The sequence below is a fragment of the Rhea americana genome, unplaced genomic scaffold (genome assembly GCF_003343005.1).
Source record: "Rhea americana isolate MKP2758 unplaced genomic scaffold, rheAme1 scaffold_281, whole genome shotgun sequence".
Classification (NCBI taxonomy): Eukaryota; Metazoa; Chordata; class Aves; order Rheiformes; family Rheidae; genus Rhea; species Rhea americana.
This window is the reverse complement of record NW_028186403.1, coordinates 765,959-786,137: the sequence shown is the minus strand read 5'-3', so window position 1 is coordinate 786,137 and position 20,179 is coordinate 765,959. Positions and strand designations below refer to the sequence as shown.

The 20,179-nt window shown below is 44.2% G+C and overlaps 2 protein-coding genes across 7 annotated transcripts in view; one reads left to right on the top strand and one right to left on the bottom strand.

Moving 5' to 3' along the window:
* Positions 1-9,156, top strand: part of PLBD1 (phospholipase B domain containing 1) — a 36,582-nt gene extending 27,426 nt beyond the window's left edge. The window contains exons 7-11 of the mRNA XM_085308796.1: positions 3,377-3,577; positions 3,686-3,826; positions 5,788-5,973; positions 7,127-7,233; positions 8,903-9,156. Coding sequence (XP_085164922.1) covers positions 3,377-3,577; positions 3,686-3,826; positions 5,788-5,973; positions 7,127-7,233; positions 8,903-9,070 — 803 coding nt within the window. The 3' untranslated portion in view covers positions 9,071-9,156. The remainder of the gene's footprint in view (positions 1-3,376; positions 3,578-3,685; positions 3,827-5,787; positions 5,974-7,126; positions 7,234-8,902) is intronic.
* Positions 9,157-14,571: 5,415 nt separating this feature from the next.
* Positions 14,572-20,179, bottom strand: part of ATF7IP (activating transcription factor 7 interacting protein) — a 114,433-nt gene continuing 108,825 nt past the window's right edge. For 5 of the 6 annotated variants that reach the window (XM_085308788.1, XM_085308789.1, XM_085308795.1 and 2 more), the window contains one exon: positions 14,572-20,175. In XM_085308788.1, coding sequence (XP_085164914.1) covers positions 19,759-20,175 — 417 coding nt within the window. In that variant the 3' untranslated portion in view covers positions 14,572-19,758. The remainder of the gene's footprint in view (positions 20,176-20,179) is intronic. The other variant, XM_085308793.1, reaches the window with a different exon arrangement.

Here is a 20,179-nt window from a genome sequence, read left to right as displayed (position 1 = left end):
TTAGCTTCCCTGCTGCTTTCTTGGTTTTAGAGCAACAGTAGCACTATGGAAGCACAGACAAATGGAAATGAATGAGAATAGTAATCTCAGCTCTTGCAGAATGATTTAGTCACTTGCCGCTTATTTCCATGCTRATCTTAATCCTCACTTGAACTCTGCTGCTGATCTTGGCCTTTTCTGCCATTGAAATCAACTATGAAAGCTACATGCAGAGTAACTCTGTGAAAATGGGAAGGAAGAATGCCTGAGTTGAATGCTAGGGCACTGCTGATTTTAATCTCTCATTCAAGTGTTGGGCACAAGTACTTAATACTGTGGTTGGTGCAATTGTGATATATGCAACAGAGAGAAATTGTACAGGCCATGTGGCTGTTGCTTACAGATGTTTGCTGAATCTATGCTTGTTTGGAGGGATAAAAAAAAATTCAGTGGCAGGGACCAGTTGGATGCTATGATTCTGCAGGACATGCATGGCAAAAAGAGCAGAGAGAGGGCGAAGAAATGGCCCTGCTGTGTGGTCACTGCTCTACCCTGCCACACTGTCAGGGCAGTTCAGAGGACTGGCAGATTCTCCTCTGCTTTCAGCTGGCTCATGGGCTTTTGCCAGACTTTTGCTTCCTTGCTCCCTCAAACTTCTGTCTAAAATTTGGGAACAAGCAGAGAGGAGTATCTAATGTACGTTATTTCCCTGGGCTCTCATCTCCAGTATGGGATGTGCTATCAGTTAGTGCCTAGTATACAAGCACAGGGAAGGCAGCTGGCAGGAGTTCAGTCTTGACATGAGAAGTGACTGCTGATGGGTTTAAGAAAGCTAATTCAAATAAATGTCTCCCTTCCTGTYGTCCTGGGCTGTTTGTAGTGCAGAGTGTTGAGCATCTCAGCCAGGAACTACTGCCATCCCTGTGAGGTGTTGGCTATGTGTCTCATGCCTCTGTGACTTGCAGGCTATGATACTGTCCCTTTCTGTACTTGAATGAGCAGAGTGACCTGTCAAAATACGAGAAAAACARATGTTGTCTGGTTCAGAAAGCAGCAGCCACTTCTTCTAGTAACAATAGGTATCAGGAGCATGTCACCCCTCACATGCTGTCCAGTGTGCTGGCTCCCTGGAAAAAGTTGTGGCTCAGATTTTGAAGAGTATTTTGCTTTGCTTGGTGGATTAATAGTGTCATGATGAATGAAGATCCAGGCTCTGGAAAATTCACAGCTTTCCAGTGGTGTTTGGAAATTGAACCTAAATGGCTCAGACCCAGAAGATGCAATCAGGAATGCTTGTGTTTGTTTCTATATAGGAACAGTCAGGTTTGTAGAAAAAAATTGATTGTGAATTGCTGATAAGAATGGAGATTGGTTTACAGCAAAGAGGTAAATAATTGTCCTATACAAAGGGATAACAGTTGATATGAAAGGCAATTTCAGTAACAGCAAATTCTCATGAATAGTTAAAAAGACAAGAACAAAATGCGAGGACATCAAATACTTTGCTGTCTCTAGGCTTCACCTGGGTTTTATTGTTAGGAATTCTTTTCCCCTGGGTAAACCTGTGATATATGTTCAATTTTCCTTTGTATTAGGGGTGGCTGTGTCCTAAGTCATAATGGCATATATTGTCTCTGGGTAATTGGGCTAGCAGTGGTGTATACTGGAGGGCACATTGTATTGTAAAAGTACAGCAGGACTAAGGCCTAGAAAGAAATCCTCTTGTTCTTGGTTTAGCTGAGCTTTGCAATTTATTTGAATTACAGAGTTCAAACTTCAGTTAATTCAGCATCATTCTTTGTGTTGACACTTACTTTCRGTTGAATTTTTCTGTTTTAACTCAGCTTAAGTTGATTTAAAAAGGGAAAAAAAAAACCTCTACCTTGTTTATTTTGAAGTAGACCACTTGGCATTGGCACCTGCATGGGAACTGGTGTTTAATTCAGATTAGTTATTAAATGATTTTACTTCTGGTCTCTGTGTAAGCACTCAACTTGTTAGGCTGCAGCTTATTGGTGGAATATCGCATGTCCTTATGTAAGATAAACTGGCAACAGCCTGGTTTCATTTCATGTGTTTCATTTCTTGTCCTTACCTATTTGAGAGAGTACTCTGCTTTTGATATGCTTWATTTACTGTTACTTTTTTTCTGTCTGTCTCCAAGACCATGGGCTGGCAACCACTCTGCGTGTTCTATGCTGAAGTGTTTTCAGAGATTAGGTGACCATAAAATAGTTTCTCATGGATCTGTTCTAATTTGAGACATGGAAGAAATCTGCTGTGATGGAGCACTCAAACACTACAGGCCTCTCCTGCCTGAAGGAGGTCAGCCTTTTCATGAAAGTCCAGGAATAGGAGGCAGAGCTCAATTTTCTCTCTGATTCTCATAGGTCACTGGCTTAAGTTTGTTTGCAAAGTGCAGTAATGAGGCTTGCTGTAGAAGATTTTATAGAGGAGCACAACAATTATACTAAATTATTGCTTGAGTTGAGTAGCTTAAAGCTTTGTCCTTAAAGGAATGCTGTTTAGAAATGAAGATTTTAGCATGTTATGTACTTTTTGATGTCATTAAAAGCTCTTTGATAAGAGTCTAGCTTCTGGATGACATCCCCATCAGGAGCTCAATTAATCTGAACCTTTTCTTCCCCAACCTGGCAACTGCCAGCCCTATGCTGTCTGGGGAATCTAGAAGTCAGAGTATTTCTGCTTTGCAGGTAGTGACCAGTTGCCATGCTATCCATGGTATTATAACTGACCTTTGCAGCTCTATATGCCATCTCCTGGCATAGGATCTGCAAATGAACCTAGTGTTTCTGTTAGCATGTAACCTGGAAAGGAATCCTACTGTCAAGAATAGACTGGAAGGAAGATTTCCTACTTGGCTAGTTTAGTCCAGAAGGAATTAATTTAAATAAATACCTGCTGCTGCCTCCCACCCACCCTAAATAAAAATCCCAAACTGAAACATGTTGATAAAAATCTGTTTGTGGGATTTGTTCATTTCATTTTTCTTTGTCATATTTTTAAACAAACCTCTGTGTTACAAACATATACTCACCAAGCTTTTAGATTCTGTAATCCTCAGGGTGGGAATAGAACTATTGATTCACATAAGAAGGGGAAAATTGCAAGAGGGAAAGTATGGGACATAAACCTGAAGCAAATGCTCTAGACAGAAGATGTAGGTGGTGTGTCAAACGTATGATAAGCGAGAAGATGTGCCCTTATAGGGAGGCTTAACCCACTTGCAGAAGCTGCCATCTTATCTTTTAATATTTGTATGGCTTGATTTTATACACAAATACACACACACAGTATGATCCATTTGTAGCTTGGGTCTCTGTTTTTTTCTATGAGTATATCACAGTGATAACAAACTTTTGTATTGTTGTTTAAGGCTTTTTGGTGTCCCTGGATGACTTTTACATACTAGGCAGTGGCTTGATAATGTTGCAGACTACCAACAGTGTGTTCAACCAAACCCTACTTAAGCAAGTGGTGCCTGAATCCCTGTTTGCTTGGCAGAGGGTTCGTATTGCTAACATGATGGCAGACAGCGGGAAAGCTTGGGCAGAAATTTTCTCAAAGTGCAACTCTGGTAAGTATGCTCTTTTGTGAATCGTAGAAGAAAGGATATGTTTCCTCTCCTCCTTGTACCTTTGCCTTCCTCAGGAAAGACTTGTAACTTTATTCACTCCTCCGCCAGGGACCTACAACAACCAGTACATGGTGCTGGACCTGAAGAAGGTCAAGCTACAGAAGAGTCTTGATGAAGGTGCATTGTACATTGTTGAACAGATCCCAACTCTTGTGGAATATTCTGATCAAACAAGTGTTCTCCGGAAAGGTAGTAGCTCTTACAGTAGCTGATGGCTTGGGAAAGCCAGATGTTTGTGCCAGCTGATAGAGAACTTTGCTTCATAACTGAAAAAGTTTTTTGGGCACTAAGATTTTGAGTTAGAAAGCTTTGTGTGAGCATATCTCTGTTGCCAAGTCAATAACTTTGCATTCATTTCTCCTACTGGGTGTGGTAGAAGTGTGGTGAGCATCTGTGTTTCTTGGAATTCTGCAAGGGAAGGATTGACTTCACCTTATTTCTTTCTGTTCTTGCTTTTCTCTGATATCATTTTGCCCTGTCTTAGGGACTCGTGGGGAAGGGACGTGAAGTCTCTTCTAAAGCAGTGCTGAATAACTGCAATGCTGTGGGCTACTTGTAGTGTTTTGTGAGTAGGTCACTCTGCCTGCTTTTAAAGAAGTTTGCCATTAAATTCACCTCCTTTGCTGAACTTTTATGGAGCTGTGTTATCTGGTAAACATTTGCTGTTCCAAAGATTCCTTAATCCCACAGTAAGGCTAGTAACAAATTGATGGAAAACAAACAAGAATCTAGTGAATTAAAATGCCCACTGTCAGGTTGCATTCACAGGCATTCTCCAGACATTCCGTATTTTCATCCAAAAGCCTAAGCTGTTTCCACAATCTTGGGTGTCTGATGCTTTTTGCTCCCCCTTCTCTAATCACATGCTGAGAAGGTGATCTGATAATTGCCCTTCTTCAAAATTACTGGAAATGCCTTTACCTTAACAGCTAGAGTTTTTTCTCTTTGGAATTTTTCCTTGTCTCTGGTTTCTTGGAAACATCCAGCTTATTTTAGGCTTTACCACAATGTAAATAGGGTTTTGTGAGATGTATCTCATCAGTTGTTTGCAAAAATTTGTTTTCTCTTATACTTCTCTGGCTTCTTAATCCATTGATGATATTAAACCAGGAAGCTGCACCTTATTTTTCTGTTTGTGATCATGCAATGCCTTGGGCACCCCTGTGCTGTGTTGTGGTGCAGACAACCAAGCTAATGGGAGCATCTTTAGCTCTGGCATTTGAAGTGATACAGCTAGCTATGTCCTAGCTGCACTGCACCTGTGTTAATGAGCCTGACACACAGACCAGATTTAGAGGGTTCCCACAGATCTCCCATAGGGCTAAGCCCAACCTCTGAGCTTGGATGCATAGCTTGCTCTAAAGCTCTCCTTCAAGTTTAGGCTCGTAACCCTTTCTTCAGAGGTACCAAAACTGCAGGATAGTGGCAAATGTGCAGCTATCCATCTTCTCTCCCCATTGCACAGTGTACAACCACAGCTTTCCAGCGACTACTACTCAGCAGCCTGAGTGTTTGTGTTTGCTTGCCTGCTTCCTGTTCATCCCTCTTAGCTCTGCAGTTGCTGTATATYTATTTAATTCCAGTTTTCTTTTTTCCGAGGTCTCTTTTTTCTAACTGTTGTTTTGGGGCCCTCAGTATGGCACAAATACATGTTTGCTTAGGTGTTTTATTTTTAAAATTCCGCTCTGCCTTCATCACTGCTGTATCTGCTGGTTGTTCCTGGCATCTCAGCAGTGTGCCTTACTCTGATAAGCTGAGAAGGGGAAAGGAGGGAGGGAGTTCAGGCCTTTGCAATGCACTTACAGGAATATTTGGTGGAGAGAAATGATCTTTCCCTGCTCAGCCTCAGAGGAGCTTGATGTCTGCAGGATAACTGGGGCTGTTCTCTGTTCACATTGGACTCCTGCAAGTCCCAGCTGCCTGGTGGGATGAGTCCTCAGGGTGGGAGCCTGGGGGTTAATAACCTGGGTACAGTCTCCCATGATACTGTACTGGGACTCAACTGTGGTCCTTCTAGTGACTGCTGTGAAATTTTCCTACATTCAGACCAGCTTGATGTGTTATTCGTAGGCATCCTGTTAAGGCAATGCAGCATGKAAATTTTTTGTTTGTTTGTTTTGTTAATTTGTTGGKTTTTTTTTCTCTGCCAGGTTACTGGCCTTCATACAATATCCCCTTCCATGAAAAGATTTACAATCTCAGTGGGTATGCAGCGTATGTTGAGAAGTATGGCATGGACTTCTCTTATGAGCTTGCACCAAGAGCAAAAATCTTCCGGCGAGACCAGGGCAAGGTGACCAACTTGGAAAGCATGAAGTACATCATGAGATACAACAGTAAGAAACGTACTGTGGAGCTGATCTTAATAAAGCGGTGTTATATTTATTTCTTGGATTATAGTCATAAGTCATATAGAGCAGAGCTACATTACCCATGTGCACACAGAGCAAAGGGACAATGCAAGCTTACTGGTGAGGTAGGAGACAAAGCTAAAAATTACTTTAACAGAAACAAGACTGGCATTCCTTACAGAGTCCCAGGGTTCCTTCCAGACCCCCCAGTTTCAGGGTCTCTCAGGCCTGCTGTCTGACCTTTCCAGAGAGCTCCTAACACTCCAGGAGACTTTCTGAGGACTGCTGTTCCTCAGTATGACTGCAGTCTGTACAGTGTCTTTCAAAGCTGTAAATCCTAATCGTCAGTCAGACTAGGCCAGGCCAGAAAATTTTGTGTGAAAACTACAGATCAATTTGGTCTCTTTTACTCTGCTCAAGCAGAATGACCTTTGGGTAGATAATGCTGTGTTCTACTTTTCTCCTGACAGGGTTCTCCTGGGCTGAATTAAAAGCAGATAATTAAACTTCTGGCCAAGTCCATCTCTAAGTACAGATAGCTTTAGATGCTTTATTTTTTTTCTCAGTTACAGAGAGTGCGCTGATAGCTGGGTTTGGGATGCCTCTTTCAGAGTGGGTGCTGCTGTTTGAGCTGTGAGTAGCAGCAGGCTCATAGATGTTGAGGCTTGTCTGTCTTCCCAGTCTAGCTTTCTGCTGCTGCAGTGGGTGTTTGAAGCTTTTGCTTTTTGCCACTTGTTTTAGTCCTGAATGGGAAAACGAAAGCTCTCACTACTGCACTTTTCCGCTTTTCCTTACTACTCCCCCCACCCCTTTTTTCCCCATCGATTGCTTTTCTTTCTTTACAAAGTTTCTGCAAGCTTTAGTTGTGTGGAGTCGTAGATGGTTGTAGATTGGCAGTGGTACTGCTGGGATGTAAGAGCAGCTGTATGGACTTGCACTGGAAGCTTGTCTGCTTAGTATCCTGTCTCAAACATGGACTTCCAGGTGGTACCTGAGGAGGAGTGTGAGAGTGATAGACTGATTTATCTGTTAGGTACTACGCAACTTTCTAGTGGCTTAGGGATTTTGCTCCATCAGTAGAGGCTTTGTGTGAAGGGTCTGATTTGTTCTTTTCTTCCCTCCTCACGTTTCTCCCCAGACTACCAGCGTGATCCTTATGCTGAACACAATCCTTGCAACACCATTTGCTGCCGGGAAGACTTGAATCCTTCTTTTCCAGTTCCAGCAGGCTGCTATGACTCCAAGGTAAAGTACCCTTGAATGCAGTGTCTGCTGCAGTGCTGAATGTTTGCTGTAGCCTGTTTATGCTCCAATCAGACTTAAAACACATCTCCCTGCACTAGGGTGGGCATGGCAGGACCATGAGGCTCCTGTGTGTGTTCTCTCTTCAAACTGGGTGCTTGGGCAGCTCACAGGATGGCGCTTCTCTGTAGCGAGTCCCATCTTCTGTCTCCAAAGCTAGGCCTCACAGAGTGATAGGTGGCAGAAAGATGGAGTTGGGGGAGGAGTACATGAGGAGAAGTGCAGAAGCATGATGTCCATGGGGGAACTCCTGGCATTTAGGAGTTAAAATCCAAAGCTTTGCAGCTTGAGGGAGCCCAAGAGGAGATTGGAATGAATCTTCACTCATAGGAAGAGTGATTGCTGCACAGACCTAGGTTTTGTTCATGGGGACCATGTGGGTGCCTCCCTGAAGCCTGCAGGAAGATGTCTTCTTTCTCTCTTTAGCTTTGCCTTTACAAAAACCTAGTTYTCTAGTGAGTCACCATGCTCCTGGCCTTGCCTCTCTGTAAAACTACTTTGAGTAAAGGCTGGCAAAGGTCACATTGCTTTTTTGCAGGTTATGGGAAAAATGCTTAGATCCACTGTCTTGGAGAAAGACAGCTTTTTAGGCAGCTTGCGTGGAATTTTCACTGTGAGGACAATATTTAAGTGAGTTGCTGTCTGGACTGGGTGAGCTGGTAATTAACATAGCGCTTTATCCCACTGGGACCAGCCTACTGCTTTTTTAGATTGTTTGATTGACAGGATGGGCTCTGTGGAGACTGTTTTGGCATTGCCGGTGCCGAGCATCTCTTCAACTTGCACAAGCCCAGGTCAGCTTGCCTGCCTGCCTTGCCAGATAGCTGTGGTGGCCTGCAGGAGCTCCCAGGGCTGGTTATTGCCTGATGATTCCAGAAAATTGYTCTGAAGAGGTGTTCAGAAAGGGAGGCGGTCAAAATGCTCTGGTGTGGTGCTTTCAATAGCATGGTTAGGCAAGGGAAATGGGTTGATCTGGGCTGGCGGAGAACTGGGGACTAACAGGGATTGGTGAGGGAAATGGAGTGAGCCCAGAGAAGAGGCAAAAGTCAGTCACTAATGCCAAATCTGTTGTAAACACTAAAGACCATCTCTGAGTTTGTGAAAATGGAGCAGGATGGGGGCCTCTTGGGAGACAATGAAGAAGCAGGTCAGGGGCTGGATGGCAATGGTAACTGCTTCCTTCGTCCTTTTCTGAATTACCCTGCCAGTTTCCAAGGGGACGACCCAAGTACTCAACACACAGCAGTGCTTAGGCCAGATCCTCCAGGCTGCCTGCTGCAGCTCCAGCTCTTATGGGGAGACCCAAACACAAGGAGGATTGTCCTGAGGGCAGACATGTGGCCTTTCTCCAGCTTTAGTAGTGCAACAGCCAGGTGCCGCACAGACTTGCACTTTGCTACTGCTCTCTGGCCCTTCAGTGCTGGGTATTTTGTGGATGAAGATGCTTCTGTGCTGGGCAGGAATGTTCCCTGACCAGCATTCACTTCCCCTTGCTCATTTTTTATTGTTAACAAATCTCCCCGAGCTGTTGCTGCTCTCTGTGATAGGTGCATGTCAAACACCACGCAGCCATTTTACCCTGACTCTTACCTTTTATTGTCCTTTATTACAGGTGTCAGATTTCCGACTGGCTTCAGCTTTCACAGCTACTGCAATCAACGGCCCCCCAGTACAGGGTGGGCTCCCTGTATTCACTTGGAGAAGGTTTAACCACACACGRCACCAGGGCCTGCCAGAATCATACAACTTTCATTTTGTCACTATGAGGCCAATCCTGTAAAATCAGCATTGATATTCCAAAATGGATTTTTTTTCCACAGAAATTTTTATTTCCTTGTATAATAAATCCACCAGGCTGTCCACATACCCAGGCCTCACCTGCCTTTCCCTGTCCTGCCTGCTAGGCGTGGTGTTCTGAGATCGGCCATCTCTGTCCAGCCCAATGTATGTGCTGACCCAGGTCTTCTGAGGTATTTATTTGGGTGGCCATTTCTCTGATCAGGATTGATGGGAAGGTCATGTGGAGGTCTACAGGCATGGCACTGCCTTTTGGTTATCTATCTGAGCCATCATCACAGTTGCTGATGGCTCAAAGCATGGGCGAACTGCTGTGATTTAACAAAGTGATTTATAGTAGCAACATAGGACCTGCCTTCTGGGATGGGCTGGGCCATGTTTGGAGCCCTGGTGGCTTTTTCTCTGCACTTGGCTTGATGTTTGCCTCTTGAGCAGTGCGAGTGAGAACTGCAGTGAATAGCTTATTATCCAGGAATATTACTAGGAAAGCAAGTAGGCCATGACATTTTGCACCTTGCTCTCTGTGGCAGATGAGCGAGCTCTTTGTTTGCAGGGCACTAATTTTGTCGCTTTTGTAAAATTTCTTTTGTTGTCTCACTCTAAGTAGTGTACAAAGGTCAGAATTTGAATGCTAGTGAGGGTACATGCTGACAGAGGAGTGCCTCGTGATTTCTGCAAGCAGCCTGTTTCTTCTGGAAACACCATTGGTGGGTGAGGTTGTGTGTGCATGTGTGTGTGTGGGGGGGTGTTTTTAACTGACCTTTGGCATTTCAGTAACTTCACCTTGAATTCTTTGGCTGAGATCATACCTGCAGTGGGACCTCTGGGATCCCAGGCTGTTCTGCAATTTGCTCAACAGCTGAGTGACTGTGCGTGTGTGTACRCACGCATGCATTTATCTGTGTTTGTGTGACTTTCCAACTGTCCCACTCAGTTGTTCAGTGACTTTTCTGCTTGCTTCCTTAGTCATGGAAGTGACGTGCCTGTGGCATGGCTGAGAAGGCCAGGGCTGTGCGTGTTACGTTTTATTAGCTATATATTTACATCAAGGAGTCACTGGGCTATATTGTGCTAGATGTTGTACATGTAATTAAGAAAGTAAAACAAACTAAACAGCTCTGCTCATGGCCCTGACAGTCCAATCTAAACAGTACGCAGTACTGCCCTGTAGAATGTGGATGAAGAATAGGTAATTTGAGGGTCTTGCTCAAGCTCTTGACATTCAATTTGTGTGGTAGAGAAAGGAGTCACTTCCTGCAGAATGGCTGAGGCCCTACCCTGGCTGTCACCGCAGGGCTGATTTCTGCCAAGGTGAAGAGACACCAGAGGTTACAGCAAAGCTTTTGCTGAGAGTAAACTCAGTGTGGGCTGTGAAGGTAAGGAATTTGTTTGCTGGAGCAGGAGGAGGTAAGTGTGAGAGGAGGGGAGAGGGCATCTGTGCCACATGCAGGGGCAGGAGTGGGTGGCCACAGCAGTAGGAGAGCACTGTGTGACATGAGTGTAGCTAACTGGCRTGTTACTCCCCTCCCAGAGCAGCACAGGTTTTTGATGGGTAAAGCAGCAAAATCAGACCACCCCATGGCAGTCAGGTACACACAGCTGCGCTGCAGGTGGATGCCTTGGTGCATGTGCCTCACCGCTGTACCCGCACAGGGTAGATGTGCCACTTTGCAGCTGAAAGGAGGTGGCACCACTGCTGCAAAGGTGCCTTCTGCCTGGGGTGGGCATGGGGAAGAGACACTTCAGTCAGTGTTTTATACATGTCACCCCCCCCCCCGCCCCTTACTCCTGTCCTGTTAATGAAGGCCTCTTGTTCTTTCACAGCTGGGACCTTGCTGGCTCAGGCTTGGCCCCTGTGTGAGCTCTTGCCCACCAGTGTGGTTCCCCCTTACTCGGAGCTCTGCCCTGCAGCCTGCAAGGTGGCCRCATTGCCTGACCTGTGTATGCTCACACTCGGCAGCCTTGTTCTCTAACCCTTGTGTGTACACGCCGTGTAGCACTTTGGATTCTCAGTTGCCCTTCCCTGCCCCTTCCCACTGTGCTGAATAAAAGAGCAGCAGGACTCTCAGGATTCATGATTTCCTGTAGCGCTCTGCCAGGCAGCACCAGCCTCTGTGCTGGGCCATTGCAGCTATAAGTGAGGGACAGCTCTGCCTTGCACATGCTGCCTACTCTGTGTTCACCTGGTGCTTGCACAGGCACAGCTGTAGCTTCTGCTGGCCCATGAGCAAGGGACAAGAACACTCCCAGCAGCCTGAAGGGGCAGCTGGCCCTGACTGATCGAATCTGGCAACAGAGAACCAGCTATCAGCTGCTTGTTGAGAGTGGGACCATGAAGTAGCTGGATGAAGGCAGCTTTGTCATCTGCATCCCATGGAGAAAGAAGTCCAGCAAACAGGGCAGGAGACCACCATGGATGAACAAGGAGCTCCTGCAAAATTCAAACCAAAGTGGAAAGTATACAGCATGCAGAAGAGGGGAAAGGCCACTTACTTGGGAGGATTATAAGAATGTTGTCAGAGTATGCAGAGATGTGACAAGGTCCATTCGGAATTGAGTCTGGCAAGGGATGTTAAGGACAACAGGAAGAGCTGCTTCAAATAAATCAGTAGCAAGAAGAAGACTAGGGAAAATGTGGGCCAGCTACTGAATGGGATGGGTGCCCTGATGATGAAGGATCGAGAGAAGGCAGATTTACTGAATGTCTCCTTTGCTTCCATCTTCACTGCTAAGGGCAGCTCTCATGAATCCTGCAGCCTGGAGATGAGAAAAGAAGTATGGAGAAAGGAAGACTTTCTCTTGGTTGAGGAGGATTGAGTTAGAGATCATTTAGGCAAACCTAACATCCACAAATCCACAGGCCCAGATGGGCTGCACCCACGGGTACTGAAGGAGCTGGCAGTTGTTGTTGACAAGCCGCTCTCCCTCATCTTTGAAAGGTCCTGGAGAACTAGAGAGGTGCCTGAGGACTGGAAGAAAGCCAATGTCACTCCAGTCTTCAAGAAGGAGGACCCAGGAAACTCTAGGCCAGTCAGCGTCACCTCCATCCCTGGAAAGGTGRTGGAACAGCTCATTCTGGATGTCACCTCCAAGCATATGGAGGAAAAGAAGGTGATTGGGAGCAGCCAGCATGGATTCACCAAGGGGAAATCCTGCTTAACCAATGTGATAGCCTTCCCTGATGGAATGACTGGCTGGGTAGATGAGGGGAGAGCAGTGGACATTGTCTGCCTTGACTTCAGMAAGGCTTCTGACACTGTCTCCCATGGCATCCTCCTAGATAATAAGCTCAGGAAGTGTGGGTTAGATGAGTGGACGGTGAGCTGGATTGAGAAGTGGCTGAAAGGCAGAGCTCAGAGGGTTGTCACCAGTGGTGCAGATTGTAGTTGGAGGCCTGTGGCTAGTGGCATCCCCCAGGGCTCAGTACTGGGTCCCATCCTGTTCTTCATCAGTGACCTGGATGAGGGGACRGAGTGCCTCCTCAGCAAGTGTGCTGATGATACCAAGCTGGGAGGAGTGGCTGATACACCWGAGGGCTGTGCTGCCCTTCAGAGAGACCTGGACAGGCTGGAGAGGTGGGCAGAGAGCAACCGTATGAGGTTCAACAAGGGCAAGTGCAGGGTCCTGCWCCTAGGGAGGAATAACCCCATGCACCAGTACAGGCTGTGGGCTGACCTTCTGGAAAGCAGCTCTGCAGAGAARGACSTGGGAGTGCTGGTGGAYGACAAGTTGACCATGAGCCAGCAMTGTRCCCTTGTGGCCAGGAAGGCCAATGGTCTCCTGGGGTGCATTAGGMAGAGTGTTGCCAGCAGGTCGAGGGAGGTGATCGTGCCCCCTCTACTCAGCCCTGGGGAGGCCTCATCTCGAGTRCTGTGTCCAGTTCTGGGCTCCTCAGTACAAGAGAGACATGGAGCTGCTGGAGAGAGTCCAGCATAGGGCTACAAAGAAAGATGATCAGAGGGCTGGAGCACCTGGCCTATGAGGAAYGGCTGCGAGAGCTGGGCCTGTTTAGCCTGGAGAAGACAAGACTGGGGAGGGGGGGGGAATCTTATAAACGTGTATGAGTATCTGAAAGGAGGGTGTCAAGAAGATGGGGCCAGACTCTTCTCAGTGGTGCCATGCGACACAAGAGGCAACAAGCACAAACTGAAACACAGGAAGTTCCATCTGAATATGAGGAATTTCGTCACTCCCCCCTCTACCACAACCCAGCAACAAACTCACCCCCATGCACCCATCCTAGTTCAGCACACAGGCTCTACTTGCCATTCCCTGTATGTCCTCAGTGCTCATAAGTAAGGTTGTCACCAGTGGACTCTACCCTTGGAGCAGAAGTCCAACTAATTGCTGCCTAGGCAGGATTGAACAGAGCCTCCCCAGAGAACAACTTCATTTCTTTATCAGGGTCATGGTGCTATCATCCTGCTGCATCAGTTTGTTTCTCATCCCATTGCCATTTTACAGCTTCTGATTACCTCACCAAGTAGAAGTACCTCTGCTCTACCAGGGTGCAGTTTGGTGCACCTAACTTCTGCTCTGAGGTTGTATGGCATCTTTCAGCTAAATGTACTCTGGACTGTGTGGCAAACCTATGCTGCAGCAAAAATGGAGCGGGGTACATTAGTGTTCACTTTTCTTTTAGACTGGCAGAGATGAGTAAGTTAGAAGTACTGAGTACTTGTGCTCCATCTTACTATAAAACCAACAGTCTAAACCTTGTGYGCTATTTGGATTGTTATTCTGAATCAGCAGTTTGGGGGCAGGGGCGGGGAAGGAGTTTCAAGCATGGGGTTTTTGGCTCTCACTTAACAAGAGTCTATTGTCTTTTGGTCAGTGATTTGAAGCAAGTTTTAGGAAGTAACTGCCAGAAAAGGAACAGGTGTGTATGTGTGTGTGGGAACTTCCTCCATCTCTGCACTAAGAGCCTTTTCATTACCCACCATTGGGGCATTTAGTTCTGTGACCAACAGCTTGCCCCTCAGCTTGAGGTACAGTAAATTAGACATGCTGAGGCAACTGCTGCAGGTTCAAGACTAATGTTAAATGATGCAGTGAAAAACATAAGTAATCTCCTGTACTTTGTCAAAACAATGATCCTCAGCTTTTTTCCGACGGTCAAAACCAGCTGCTCAGAGGGAGAGTTTCAGCATAGTCCCTCCTCTCTAGGGCAACATCAGTGTGCAAGTTAGTAGCATTTCTGTCCAGGATTTTTAGCCACTCTGCTTTGTAAAAGTGTTTGTTTGGAAGGTGACTTTCCAGAAGTTACAACACTGCTTTCATCGCTGAAGGCTGGGAGAGAAACATCATGCAGTTGGCTTTCCAGGAGCAAGCCCCAGCCAAGCATACCTGAGCAAGGTGGCAACAAACCTACCAAACTGAAACGCCTGCAGTGCCCCAGTCGCCAGGCAGCAGCACTTCTGAAGAGCACACACTTTGCTCCTTTTGAAAGAGATGACTGGAACTAAGCACAGATGACTCAAAATGTTAAAAACCCAGTAGTTTATTTCAAAGTATAAATTTCAGGCTTGTCAGACAAAAAAAACCCCACTCCAGTTAACACATACACACACTAATCTACAGTACATACAAAAATGGGGAAAGCTTGTGACTGTCCAGTTTAAACTGGACATTAAATCCATCCTATATTATTTGTATTTACAAGTCCAGCTGCAAAAGATTAAAAAAAAAAAAAAAAATCAGACCATCAGTTTCCTATAAAGGACGCTTCATATTTGAATCTTTTAATGGCCAATAACCTACTAAAGCCAAACAGAAATCCCCAAACACTACCACTCAGTTACCTTATTTACAGCTATACGCCATTAAATTAAGATGCACTTCAAACTATATATTTATACACAGGAGTGTGTATATATGTGTGTGTATATATATATATACGTGTATATATATATATATATATATATAAATAGAAAAATAATAAAAAAAATGCTTAGCCTGCACAATGACAATGAGAAATAAAAATGCATTTTAAAGGTTACTTAGAAGGGATGAAAAGAAAAATTCATTCACATTTTCTCGATTATCCTTAATTTTTCACTTCCCCCTCAGACACTGTTTGGAAGGGACTATAGATTTTGGTTGCAGGGCTGGCTCAGGTAACAGTGAACTAACTTGAACTCCTTTCCCTCCAGTATTTTCATACAATGCCCACCCCTACCCAAAACAACAAATTAAAAAAATATATATTTAATATATCAAGCTTTTATTTAAAAAAATCTGGATAGATATTTGACTAAATGAAAATACTAATGAGTTTATAAGAAGGCAGATCACAGCTTGATTTTGTACAGTGTTTGCAATGCTCTAATACTGAGGAATGGCTGGGGAACAAGAACAGATTTGACCTGTCCCTACATATAATATGGATTATAGGTAATTGGACACTTACTTACTTAAGACAAACAGCATAAAGAAAGGGGTAAGTGACTATTTTCCACAACACTCAGATCCTACTATCAGGCCAAATCTCTGCTCCCACTAAAGGCATCAAAGGTTTTGCCAATGTTTCCAAAGGAAGCAGGATAAGACCCCTTATATTCACAGGGAAGACACCGTGGGCATTGCCAGCCTTGTGCTGAAAGCCTCAGGCCAGGTAGATGAGTACCTTGGTGCTTGTGTTCAGTGATCTAATGCAGCAAACGGTAGCATAAGTAACTTGGAGCAGAAATTCCAACATCAATTGCTACTCTGGAAAGCTGGTTGGAGCATGGAAATAAATACAAGCTGAGAGGGGAAAGAAAGAAAGAAAGAAAAGAAAARRAAAARRAAAARRAAAAGTCTTTGAACATTCACATTTCTTGAGGCTGCCACTGTGGATTTAGTACCGTAAACCATACCTACAGTCTACTCTCCCCTCCTGAAGTTATCTGAATAAAATAACCAATAGAGCTTTTTTAGACATACTTTGAAATAAAGGCGGTCAGTGAGGCTGTAACGAGGACAAACTCAGTGGAAGTGAATAGCATTACTATCAGCACTCCACAGTAGGGCTCACCTCCAACTAAAAACTGAACTAAAATTGTTTTTAAACAGGACATCCAGATTCCCACATACTACACAGAGAAAACGTAACAAGCCTCAGACAATGTAGAAGGTAAAYGATCACGGAAAATACAGCTGTAGAATCAGTGCTTGATCTTCTAAAGCACAGAGAACTAGCTTCAACTCTGTACTGCTAAAATGTCATGTACCCAGTGGCAATAGCAAATCTCTAAGCAAGGAACAGCTTTATACAATGTACTGAAAACGAGATAGAAAATACCTGCATGAAGTGTAGAGTTCAGACTAAAACAAGGACTGCCACTTAAAAAGTCATGTAGAGATTTTTAGCATGTTTAAGAACAAGATTATTGGAAGCCTCCAGCAACAAACTTTCACAAAGAGCTCAGCCTAGCAGGACACAGTGTTAACAGTCCTGTACTGAGCATGCCAGGATATTTCAGTAATATTCTCAAATAAAAATCTGTTTAAATGGTTATCAAGGTTTGTTACTAGCAGAAATTTAGTTCCTAAATAGCTTTAGCAATTCCAGGAGGTAAAGGATATTAAAACAACTTCCAAAGCCCCCAACCCCGCAACACAGGGTGAAGTGTCATTCCAGCTAAAGAATTCAGCAATGCTCCAGTTGGTTAACGTAAGGAGTGAGAGATCTGTTTGTAGAATYTTTTACACTGTGAAAATGATTTTACAAAAATGGCACAGTAAGGTTTTCTGTGCATCACTGATCTGAGGACCTGCTACCTGGAAGGTCTCCAAAGTGAAATGGGCATCTGAAAGTCAGGCTACAGTTTATCAGGTACTTTGCTTGCCACCAGCACTTGCTTAAGGTCCTGAAATTGGATATTAAAAGTTCTAAGATGAAATGGAATAAAACCCAGCTTTCAATATTTTATAGTTTTAATGGTTTCAAATGGCATATGATAGCTACCTTATTTAGCCTATTCACACAAATCAACTGCACTCTGCATATAGTGGAAACAGATCTACTAAGGAAATCAGATTTTACAGGCAGTTCAGTTGAGAGCTGCACCCTTAGTTAATAAATAAAGATGAGTTTTCTTTCTCTAAAGACAGAGCCTACAAAACTTCCAATACAAAGGGCAGGGGGGAAGGAAGAAAAAAGAATTCTAGTATAGAGTTCTCCCCTCCCTCCTCCCAGCAAGACAAAGCTAGTAACAACCGTGATGTAAAAGCAAGCACAAACTTTAGGTAAGTTCATGTGTAGTTTGGGTTGGAATCACAATTAATAAGCAGCATAAGTTCTGGTTGTTTTCTAGTATTTATTTTAGCTTTCAAACTATAAAACCTCATTGTACTGATACAGCCTGTCAAAGGCGCTTTGGTACCACCTCAAAAACACATTAAAAATTGCCCRAGGAGGAATGAACAGCCATCAGCTGGAAGAAACTGCTCTAAGCCTCTACTACAGAACTGGCTAAGGATCTAACTTTCCAGAAGTAGGCTAAATGCATTATTAACTGATTTCTGTTCCCTGAAAGAGGCAGACAAAACATTTAGTTAAACATAGAAAATTTTCAAGGCATTATTGATTATTGGCACCAGTAATACAGGAACAATTGTTATTCAAAGGAGAGGTTATGCATTATTCAGACTTGAGATTTAGTATGAACCTTCTCTCATGATACTTGGATTTGGACAGAATTTTTGTTCATTCAAATCACTAAAGCTGCTATAGCTTAAATGCAAGTTTCCATATAAAGAATATTCATTACTCACCTGACAGAAGTGAAAATCCTAGCTACTTAAAGGAGTGCATGGACAGAAGTATACAAAACACTTTCTTTCACTAATAAAAGTTCTTGAAGGGAAGACAATTAAGAACTCATGATCTTGTAGTGTATTTCACCAGCCATGTTTTGGGGTTTATTCAGCCGTTTTTCAACCTTGCTTTACATTTGAAAGCCTCTTGGTTTTAGAAAAGAGAGAGTGCTGAAATTGGAAAAAAAATAGTGTGTGTGTGTGTACACACACACACACACACACACACTCTACAGCTTTGTCACATAGAGAAATGGATTTTTTTTTCTTTTTTTAGAGAGGCTCCTCTCCCTTCTAAAGCCATTGTTTGGTTCTGTTGGGCAGGAACGACACAGCTGTCTTTGTTATAAGAAGTGCCAAAATAATTTTTTTTCAGATCCTTTCTTGTTCAAGGGTGCTAAACTTGCTTTTTGCATAACCAAACTGTAACATGAAAACAGGACAGTGGGGCAAGATGTATTAATTCCTCTCCCCCCCCTCCCCCCAGCTCAGAAGCATAATGAAACCTTCTATTAACATTTGCAGTTGCTCACAACTTTTGGGCTGGTGTCTAACATCGTTTCAGAACTGTTTTGAGTGTGTTAGCTTTTTGCAGACAGGTGACTGGGACAGAAAGAGGACCAGGTAGCCAACTTCCTACCTTTCTGTAGTAATTCAACATCCAAACTGCCTGCAAACAGGTAGAAGCTTTCATGATGCTGCACCAGAGAGGTTTCTTCTTTGGCTGAACTGCAGCATACAGCTTTCCCAAAAGAACAGGAAAAGGCTCTGGTGGAAAATACTGTGTGTGTACTCTAATAATTCTTCACAGGACAAAAACAACTACTCAGGAATTACAGTGAGGAGAGGGTTGAATTATACTACAGATGCAGATAAATGCAGCATCAGTAGATATTATACTTCCTGGGCTTTACAGAAGTACCTAATTACTGCAGGCCAGGAAAACGAGACGCAGTTATGAAAGGCAAGAGGRCTAAATGGAAAAATAACTCCAAACAAATAAAAGAACACCACAGTATATCTCGCTACATTTATTTCTGAAATTACTCCTTAAGGCACAAAATAAATCTAAAAAACAGGGCTGGATGTATAAGGGGAAGGGCTGAGAAATTATTTGAGCTAAAAAGATGTGAATGCAGTCCCTAGAATCCAGTTTCAGATCTGACCTGAAAATGCTCCCAATACTTGTGGGGGAAGAAGGTGAAAATAGAAGAAATTCTTATCTGGGAGAGGTAGGAGGTAGGATTTTTGTTTGTTTTTTGTTTTTTAAACCACCTCCGATTTCTAAATTTACACACACATTCCTGCCTCAGACAGACTCAAATTCCCTTCTCTCCCCTCAGAGAACTGATGACAGTTTGCAGAATGAGATCAGACCACTCAATCTTCCAGTACAGAATTGAGACCCTGAATCGTCTTTCACATCATAGCCTGCTCACAGAGCGGTGGGGTGCAAGAGGCAAATCTGTTCTTGCCCTCATGTTACCACCTTTGCAGATATGACAGATGTGTATATGTTTTGCTTCAGACAAACTGTGCTATTTATTTTGTTCCCACTCTGAAGCAGAATCCCAGACGTCCAGGGTGACCTTGGATAAAGGGTAGGTAGGTATCTAGGTGGAACAGCTGTCATGGAAGGGAGTATGAAATTTTCAAACAGCCCATGTCTTGAGCCATCCAGGAAAACAGGTTCTCTTGCTGCAGGTGAGACTTTATTTTTCTTTTGGTTCTCAATGCATGTAGTGTATCAAACAGCTGTTTAAAGTAATCCTGCAGTGAGTGGATTTAACAGTGAATTTCATGCATSGGATCAAACCCCCCAAACTGGGGTTATTCTTGGTAGTGGGACACATTTAAAGGCTCCAAAAATCTCTAACTGCTCTGGGAAGAGATGACATCTGTGGACTGGGGGTCACAGAAGGGTCCAAAACGTCCATAGATGTCCTTAGCCCGGACTGCAAAGTAGTATTTGCTGCCAGACACAAACTGAGTAAGAGTGCATGCCATAGGTAGTGGGAGGGCCTTCACCTCCCCTATCTTCTTCCACTGGGAGGGCAYAGTGGCACTTGGGTCCTCATGGTAGGCATAGAGATGATAACTGTCCACACTGGCACAACTCCGGTCCACTTCCATGACACTCCATGACAGCACAATACCATTCTGGCTCTGTACCCGGGCCAGCTTCAGTTGCGGCTTTTGAGGCAGTGAAGTGTTGGCAGCTTCGGGGGGCAGGCGTGGTGGCTGTGGTGCCTCCGGGAGTGGGGCAGGATGGACGGGGCGTGGTGGCTCCTAA